The sequence below is a fragment of the Bactrocera dorsalis genome, unplaced genomic scaffold, assembly GCF_023373825.1.
Source record: "Bactrocera dorsalis isolate Fly_Bdor unplaced genomic scaffold, ASM2337382v1 BdCtg078, whole genome shotgun sequence".
NCBI classification, from domain to species: domain Eukaryota; kingdom Metazoa; phylum Arthropoda; class Insecta; order Diptera; family Tephritidae; genus Bactrocera; species Bactrocera dorsalis.
Genome location: NW_026038129.1, coordinates 65543 through 74849, shown reverse-complemented (window position 1 = coordinate 74849; position 9307 = coordinate 65543). Strand labels below are relative to the sequence as shown.

General features: G+C 35.4%; 3 protein-coding genes across 7 annotated transcripts; 2 read left to right on the top strand and 1 right to left on the bottom strand.

Annotated features, from left to right (window-relative positions):
* Positions 1-574: 574 nt before the first annotated feature.
* LOC105224782 (probable malonyl-CoA-acyl carrier protein transacylase, mitochondrial) lies at positions 575-1975 on the bottom strand. The gene is made up of 2 exons (XM_011202984.4): positions 894-1975; positions 575-833 (listed from the first exon to the last, which is right to left on the bottom strand). The coding sequence occupies exons 1-2, from the start codon at positions 1905-1907 to the stop codon at positions 666-668; spliced, it is 1182 nt and encodes a 393-aa protein (XP_011201286.2). The 5' UTR covers positions 1908-1975; the 3' UTR covers positions 575-665.
* Positions 1976-2594: 619 nt separating this feature from the next.
* LOC105224783 (uncharacterized) lies at positions 2595-5286 on the top strand. Of its 4 annotated transcripts, none has more exons than XM_011202985.4 (8): positions 2595-2989; positions 3050-3174; positions 3271-3402; positions 3465-3619; positions 3719-4078; positions 4132-4221; positions 4281-4438; positions 4497-5286. In XM_011202985.4, exons 1-8 carry the CDS (start codon positions 2910-2912, stop codon positions 5107-5109), a joined length of 1713 nt encoding a protein of 570 aa, XP_011201287.2. In that variant the 5' UTR covers positions 2595-2909; the 3' UTR covers positions 5110-5286. The 4 variants fall into 4 exon arrangements, with proteins under 4 accessions (XP_011201287.2, XP_011201288.2, XP_049317635.1 ...); XM_011202986.4 differs by having other exon boundaries at positions 2597-2989; positions 4284-4438; XM_049461678.1 differs by lacking the exon at positions 2595-2989 and having other exon boundaries at positions 3050-3161.
* A 499-nt stretch (positions 5287-5785) lies between these two features.
* On the top strand, positions 5786-9206 carry LOC105224784 (ankyrin-3). Of its 2 annotated transcripts, none has more exons than XM_011202989.4 (7): positions 5786-5942; positions 6076-6434; positions 6509-6928; positions 6983-7217; positions 7324-7477; positions 7548-7830; positions 7892-9206. In XM_011202989.4, exons 2-7 carry the CDS (start codon positions 6270-6272, stop codon positions 8732-8734), a joined length of 2100 nt encoding a protein of 699 aa, XP_011201291.1. In that variant the 5' UTR covers positions 5786-5942; positions 6076-6269; the 3' UTR covers positions 8735-9206. The 2 variants fall into 2 exon arrangements, with proteins under 2 accessions (XP_011201291.1, XP_011201292.1); XM_011202990.4 differs by having other exon boundaries at positions 5798-5956.
* Positions 9207-9307: the final 101 nt, after the last annotated feature.

The following is a 9307-nucleotide window of genomic DNA, read 5'->3' as shown; positions in this document are numbered from 1 at the left end:
TTATTATAACAGTATCTTCAGATTTATTCTTGAAAAATAATCTATGTTCGATAGCTCTATTTAGTTTGCATACGCTGAACACAGTATATAAAGTTTACCACGAAATTTGTGTCATCCAGATGGAAACGGCGGAGAAACGGAAAGATCTTACACTCGCCGATCCAATCAGCGTTAAATCGCCAAAAAAACAGTCCTTGGGCGGATAAAATCCAGGTAAATTCCGTTAACCGGATGCTGAGGAAATTGGTCAAGCGACGAGTTCAAGTTGCTGCGAGAAAGTAGGGTAACCTTTGTGTAGTTTGGTTCTGGATACTGGAGCAGGTTAAACTCCTACTTATCCAGAATCAACACCGACATATCAAATATATGTATGTCCAGCATGCAACGAACCTCGATGACAACTTGTGCAAACCCTACCACTCAAACGTGTTAACATTTTTCTTGATAAATCAAATTTCCTAAAAGAGGTAAAAACTATATACTCATTCGAATCGTGCTTTAGCTATTTTTATAATTTACTTTATTACAAGCAACGTGACTGTTCATAGAGTTTAAGTTAAGAAAACGAAATAGATTATCTTACTATAAACAACTTTAATGTTTTATTGAAAACAACCACTTAAAAGTAAAATTTCACTCATATTTAAACAAGTTTTTTTTAGCTACTACGCTTCAACATTGAATGCTGTATTCGCGGCCTTCGCATTAACTTTATCGAGTATTTGTTTCAATCCTTTGCCAGGTCCGCACTCAAATGTTCGAGGAAAGTCAACTCCTTGGCGACGTTCATACATTAAATGCATCGTTTGTTCCCATTTTACTGGTTTTACAATCTGAAAAGTCGAAAGGTTTATCAATTTCTGTAATTGTGATTTTCGTTTATCACTACTTACTTGTTTTGGTAGTTGACGTAATATATGCGTCGCATTTCTGTAGGGCTTACCGTCCACATTTGAAAATACCCGAATGAGTGGTTCCTTTATAAAAATGTTTTTTAGTGCCTTTTCAAAGGGTTCAACGGCGGATTGCATAATCGGCGTATGGAAAGCACCATTTACTTGTAGACGTTTCATTCGTCTTATTTTTAGAGCCTTCGCATTTACTTCAATATATTGCAATGCGTCCATATGTCCAGCTAGTACCTTGCAATGTGGATACATATAATTTGCTATGCCACAATACGGAGCTTCTACACCACGTTCCAAGCACCATTGTTGAGCTTGTGTGCAAACAGTTCCAACCTGCGTATCAGGTCCGTATAAAATTAGCGCCATTCCGCTGGGCACAGCATCGCATGCCGCTTGCATTGCGTTAGCGCGTACCTGTACTAATCGCAATGCTTTGTCGAACGGCAATGCACCGGCAAACACTAACGCAGTAATTTCCCCTAAACTAAATCCCGCTGTTGCTACACAATTCTCAATAGCACGAGGTCTTTCTTCGCGTAATTGCTCCAATGCGGCCAATGAGGATACCATCACAGCTAGTTGAGCATGTTCAGTACGATTAAGTTTTTCGCGTGGACCTTCAAGGCACACTTTGAGCAAATCGTAACCCAATACTTCATTTGCTAATTCGAATATAGATCGCGCTGAGGGAAATCGCATCAGTTGCGCCGCCATACCAACGTATTGTGCTCCCTGTCCAGGAAATAATATAATAGACGTTTCTTTTGGGTCAATCGCACGCCGTTCGTTTACATCATTTTCCAAAGCATTTACCAAATGCATTTGTGATCTCTTTTGTAAATTTGATGGTGGCGAATCTTTTGTGGATGTTTTCGGAATTGTATTGGGATTGTTATCCTCGGCATTCTGGCTTATAAGGCGTAATTGAACCCTTTCAAGAATGCTTTTGATTGGGGCTTTTATAGCCCATTTTGTTAAAATACCCCGCTGAAGCAGCATTTCTTTTGCAATGCTTAACTATGATAAGAGACCGGCCAAAAGACAGCTGATAACCAAAATCAGTGTTATAAGACTGGGCCTATACGCAGAAACATTTGTTGCTAACTATCGACACAGTGTCTTTTAATGTTGCTCATTGGATTTATTGCTTGCAACCTGAAAAAAAAATTCAAAATAATGCCGATTCACACACACGTGCTCTGTTTGTAAGAAATAATTTTATTATATGATTGAATTATTAATTTGATATAGAACTCTTTCTATGATGTGTGATAAATTTTTCTTATTTCTTCATACAAAAATTTATATAGTTGATAATCATATCTTAAATTTATTTTACTACTTTTTATAACGCTATCCACCTATTAATGTATGTAATGTATGTGTAGAAAAAGATTTTATATATACAAGAGTTTCGGTTAGATTTTTAAATTCCGTCTTAGGAAATCCGTACAATCTTTAACGTAAACCTCTGGAATCGTTGTCAAGTAGATCGCCTGGGATTTAAACTATAATTGACTTGGAGGGTTTAATTTCCCTAGACATGTGAGTCAACAAAACATTCAGAGACTCAATTTCTGTCAGAGAGAACCAATAATAAAATAATAAAGATGTAGTTGTGATCGAAAAACATTATATCGATAGTTCTGCCCAATTTGTGATCTTTTCGAATGCAACCCTAATTAGTTTGATCTATAATCTCTATTTGAAGGGGAAATACAAATATTTTTCTTTCAATATTCTCAAGTTGAGCATTTTTTTTTATATATTCACGATTAACGGATCGTTAAGAAAATTTATAAAGAATGTATGTGTAAATTTGACGAATTATATAAAGGATTCGTGTTGTCATTGCAATAACTGCTTGGTTACTATAGAGATCGAGAGTTATTTACTTTATGTTTTGTGAATTGTCTTTTTTTACTGTTTTGTGGCTTATGTTTTGTGCGAATTAATTGCAATATATGAAATATATACTTATACTATTATACTTTACTAAAAATGATACATCGCACGATATTTGAGGTACAAAATGACTTGGCTCGAAATAGTGGTCATGGTATGGAAATTGTTTGGGATTCGTAAGTACGACATGCTTTGATACATTTACCTGATTAATTTTCAAAAATTAATTTTTTTAGCCTATCTAGTGAACAATCAGAAATTTTAAAGGAGAAGATCAAAAGCATTTTACCTGATGATGATCAACGTCAAAATGAAATACAAAAAGCGCGCAATAATCTATTTCAAAATGTTTGGTCACAACGTAATTATATTTATTTTTATGCATTATTTTGTTTTTGAAAAATTTAGTTGTTATGCTGGTTTTGGTAAAGTTTGTTTCATCCTTTGCCATCTTTAGGTAAGCATACTAATCGTGTCCTGCTCTCATCTATTATTTATGTAATGGTTACTGAAGAGAGAGACCACGAAGTTGCTAAACACTCGACCAACTTTTCCTTTCATCCCGTCGTACGAACTCGCAAATGCTTATGTAAGTAGTAAATTAAATTATATGTTTGAATTGGAAATAATATGAGGATGATTTTATTTTAGCTTTAAATAATAGTTCTGGTTGTTGTATGATATTTATTGATGAACACTCTAGAATCTATCAGAATTGGCAGCAGTATTTAAAAAATAATATACTTCCTAGTGGAACCATGATAGCCCCATCAAATGGAGTTTATACTTTAAATGAAAATGATGAGGTAATTATATATACCACAACATGCATCTTATGTCTGTATGAAAGATTAATTATTGAAAACTGAAAAAATGGAATGAAAACCGATCTTTTTCAACTATAGGTCGACCTAGAAATATGCCCAACACCTAATTCATCTTCTATGAGGAAGCTTGAGACAGCAATAGGTGTGGGTGGAATAATATCAGGAACAGCCCCCCTTGCTCTCTCAATGGTCATGCCGGTAGCGGCACCTGTCATGTTAGCTGCAACAGCAGTCTCATTAGCAACGAGTGCTTATACAGCCGTGCGGTCGGCAACGTTTTTAAAAGATCGCCATAAGCATGGTCAGTCCACATCACTTGCCGATCGGGAAGCTAGAAGTAAGTGGTTAGGAGTAGCCGGCGGCGTCGCTGGTCTGGGAGCAACTGGTGCTATGAATGCGCTAGCTTATGCCAATTCAGCTGGTAAAGGTGTACCATTGGTATGTATATAATACTTAGATATGTGAATATATATAATTTGTATTGATTTAAGATGGCAAAGGTAGCAGTTGGTGGCGTAAATGTAACATCGCTTGTACTCTCTGGCTCTGACATAGTAAATACTGTTTATGATTTGTATTTGGTAAGGAATTTAATAAAATATTATTAGATTTTTAATGGCATAACTTAATTTATTCCTAGCAGAGCTATGACGATGGGCCAAGCAGCTTAGATATTTTACAGCTTGCGTCGTCGTTGTTGGTTTTTACACATTCAATTAATAATCTAGCACTTGTTACGAAAATTCCAACTCGAGGTGGCAGTGCATCGCTTCGGAGAGCAATTCGAAAACAGACCAGGTGAGCGAATAATGTAACTACTTAAGTGATAATTTATTAATTATGTTTAAATTTCTAGAAATTCATTTGATAAAATTTCAAGTGAGTGTATGAGAGTGGGCGAAAACTTTAATAAAATGGATCTTATTCGAGTTGTAAATAATATACCATCTAAAGAGGCTTTTATACAACAAATTGGTACATTATTAGCACAAGCTACAGCAGGCACGGTGGTTGGTAATGCTATTAGTGAACTCCCACTGTTAATTAGCTATACTTTGGACGGTGAATTAAATCCCATACAACTCCTCGCTGCAGCTGGCTTTAAATTTGTTCGCAACATATTAAATTCAAATAGTTTCATTGATCTACTAGACACGATGGCGAATTTTATGTGCGAAAGAAGCTTTTACCTGTTGATGAATTTGACAAGAACATTTATGGACGAATTCGGTGATACCATTAATGATGTTCTTCGTACATTTATACCTACTGAGAAGGTGCTATATGAAATGTTTATGCTGTGCGTCACAAAATATTCTAATCTTACATATGACTTCCTCGAAAATAAGCAAGTTGAAATTCTTAGCGAACTTGAGAAATACTTTTATTCATTAAATCCAATTGATGACTATAATAAATCTATAAGTTGCAAGATTTGCAAGGGCTATTATTATGAATGTGCTCTATAACTTTTTTTTTCAATATATTGTGCACAATTTTTTTTTTAATACTAGAAAAACTGTATGAGCTGCTCTATAAAAAATATTAGACAAATATATATAATTTATTAAGACTTTTTAATTTAATTAATTGTTTCTACGTTCAAGTTAAAAATAAAAAAATTATTAATGTTTATTCGTGCGTCAGAGTTGGTATTTTTGTTGCTCCCCGAAGTGCTAGCTTTGGGAGCCGACAGGCTTTAGTATCATACAATATGCTGTCCTCTGAGCTACCAACTTTAAACAAATATCTACCAGGTTGTGGTAACGGCTGGCCGCCAACCGTTGGTAGATTTGGGCGGGCATTTGTACTCGGCATTGTGCCACCTCGACGTCTACCTTTATTTGTAGCTCTCCAAAGGGAGTCAACGTTGTTGTGTGTCGTTCTTCTCCGTAGTCATTTGCGATGTTCTTCTCTATGCTAATTACTTTCGAATAATATATGTACATATACCAGGCTGTGGTAACTTTAAAATCGGTTAAAATTTAAAATGATTGCTGAATCCACTTTCGACTCAAAATTATTAGAGTTTAAACTTGTAAACAAATTTGTTTATGTTTTTATATTGTCATTTCTTCTTAACATTTGTTGTATTATCATTTTCGCTATTTATAGTCTGTTTTCAACTAGCTTTCTATACTTGCAGTTTGGCAACACTGAATTTATTTGCGTCAAAAGTGTGTATTGCGTGAAAAAGTGTTTGATTTGCTGCAAAATGTTTCGATTCTAATAATAAAATTAAATAACATCATGAAATATAGCGTTTTTTGATAAAACTAGTTAAAATACCAGTTAAACGAAAGTAAACAGACAAGTGTAAATTCTTTATAAAGCCAACCAAATAGAAATTTCTCAAACCCTATTTCCTCACATAAGTTCCTAATAGCAAAGGCGTAACGACTCACAATAAATACAATTTCGTTCAATATTTGCAGGATTCAGCTTATTTTCTTGAAATCATTTACGTTAATATTGGTAAAAATGAAATAGTTGGGACGTATGTTATTTAAACAAATTTCATCCCATTATCCTTAAACGTGCTCTCACTTGGCCTTTATCGTCGTACATTAAACAAAAGCTGGCCTTGCTTTAACATTTTGTGTACTTGTTTGGTTTGCATTGAAAAAAGATGGGTCAGGTGTTTCGATCAGGGTCAGCATTGCTTTCACATCGTGACGGCCATAAAGTATCCAAGGCTACAGAGGCACGTATTCAAACGCTCTTTGAAATTTTACGGGCCAATCCAAAGGTGTCTATCCAGACATTGGAAAGTCTTCTGTTGCAAATTCCGAAGGTGTGAATTAACTAATATTTTTCTTAAGTTGTAATATTATTTGATAATGAGCATATTTGGATCATATTATTTAGAATGAAAATATTCTTGTAATACACGATGATTGCGGTTATAACATACTTCAACGTAGTGTGGGCCTTAATCACATCGACCTCACCAAGTGGTTGCTACACCGACATAGGCCAGACGTTAATCGTAGTCCTTGTTCACTGCCATTGCATATAGCCTGTTTGAAAGGATATGAAGAGTGCGTCGAATTGCTTTTAAAGCATGGGGCAAGAATCGACACAGATTCACGGATGTGCTTTCCAGGTGTACATTCACACAACTGTGAGGAAAGCGGCAAGTACCATGGCAATTATGATGATGTTGGTACTGCGCCAAATGTATGCGAACGTGCAAATACGAAGTTACAGAACGCCGTTTGCTATGCTATTGATGGTGATCAAATTAATGTACTAAATATATTAGCACAAAAAATGGAAGACCCTTGGGTAATTTTGGTAACTTTTTCAAAAATAAAATATCACTGAATCATTTCGTTGTAGGTACCCTTTCGGGTTAAGAAGCCACTGCTACATTTGGCTTGTGAACGTGGCGCTTGGAATTGTGTACAGCAATTAGTTATTACACGTTCGGAAGAGATTAATTTAATTAAAGATGAATATTATCCCATTCATCAGGCTGTGTTGCATGAAGGACGTTTTTTGGAGCTTCTGATACAACATGGTGCCGTGACAACTGTACGCACCTGTACTCAACAAATGACACTCCTGCATGTTGGTAAGTAACGAAAGTGTTTTTGGAATGTTAGTTAAGGCATTCGCAATGACAAAAATAAAATATGCTTTTTCAGTATCAGATAAGAATAAATTATTATTTTTTTTAGTTATTTTTGCGGCGCGCAAATCGGCTGAAGATACCTTAAGTACCTTAAGAATTTTATTAGAGCGAGGATGCAAAGAACTCATCAATGAACCGGACTCTCTAGGCAATACGCCACTTCATGCTCTAATAGTGCGCTATGCTTTAGAGGAAGCGCGGTAACTATTTCATTCTAAAATACATGAATTTATTTAACTATATATATAAATTTTGTATGTTTTTGAAAAGCTATGGTTACGACAAGTGGAGCAAATGGGATGTTCTACATCTTGTTCGTTTTCTATTACAAAACGGTGCTAAGAGTTCAATTAACCAAACGGGCAATAGTGCATTGGCATGTGTATTTCGACATGTGCGTGATTGGGAAGTATGCTTTGAATTGCTTAACATGCTGATCAAAGAAGACGGTGACCCGAATATTGTGGGACGTGATGGTTCAGTACCAATAATGGTATTGCTTGTTCCATTGATTAATAAGGATCAACTGCATCATTTTACCCACTCCATGAAGGTATGAATACATCAAGGTATATAAAGCAATGATCTATTAATTGAATGCCGTTATTTTCCAGGTTTGTTATTTGAATTGCATTCGCATTTTACTGCAATATGGCGCCAATCCGAATTGCTCATATCGCTCAAATTTGACGCCACTTCATGTATTGGTATTTACTGTTAGTGAAAATTTTACGCTTAATTGTGATGCACAAAAACGAACAAACTTCGACTTTATTAAGAATATATTGTTATTATTATTGCAACATGGACTTGATTGCAATCAAACGTATCCGCATATACTGCAAGCCGTATGCGATATGGTACAAAATGTGCGCAACTGCTCAGACATGCAATGCATCTACGAATTAACACTTACACTAATACAGTATGGCGCTGATCCCAACATCGTACTGAGTAGTCAGGCGACAACCGGCAGCGCAATATTTTCCAACGAAATTGCCAGCTTTGGTGAAACGCTGTGCACTGGTGGCAGTAGCAATGGCGCAGGCGCCGGCACAAACAATGGTGGAGAAGGCACATTTCGCAACTCGTTTCGTACACACTCCCGTTACTTGCTTTTTTACTATATAATTTTGATAACCAAAAAGGAATTCATACTAAATGATCCAGCACTGACATTCACACGAATCATACACCTGTTTTTCTTAACAATGCAACATGGACCGTTATATAATTGCCTTAAATCGTTGCACAATTTCTACGTGGCGCAGGTGCCAAATAAAAAGACCGAACAATTGATATCTCTGATCACTTCATTGTATCGTAAACCGCGTAGTCTAAAGCAAATGGCTCGTATTGCCATCTATGAGGCGGTCAATCGCAAACTTGCTCAGAATGTCAACCGCCTCAATTTACCAGTTCCATTAAAAGAATACGTGCTGCAGTTCGAGAGATAACAAGTGCAGTTCGCCATGGAGTGGTGCAGCAATGCATTAGTAGTCGATACAACTCCCCTATACCCACTTGATACCCTTACGCCCCTTTTCATTACAAAAAAACAATCATTTAATCCAGCAACGATCTACACAAATCAATTGACTAAATATTAGTTGTTAAAAAAGAATATAATAATTTAAGGCTTAATGTACCTAAAAGTTAATGTGAGCGTGAAATGTAGATTTTTTCGAGGGTTGCGTTTTGAAGAGAATAATCAGCAAATGTTCAAAAATATACACACATACATACATATATACAAATAAGTTAATATGTCGAACCTGTTCTAAAAAGTTGTGATAAGTTTTATTATTATTTCATAATGCATATGTGCGCATATATTATCAAATATATTAACATTATGTACATATGCATATGTTTTTGGAGGTATCGAATAAATTCAATTTAATAAAACTATTGTTCATATATGAAATTGTATAAAATTTATTTAATAAATATTAGCACCGTTAAATAAAAATAAAGCTGCCAATTCCATTAAACATTAAATTTGGTTCACGAATTGCTGACTAATCTAT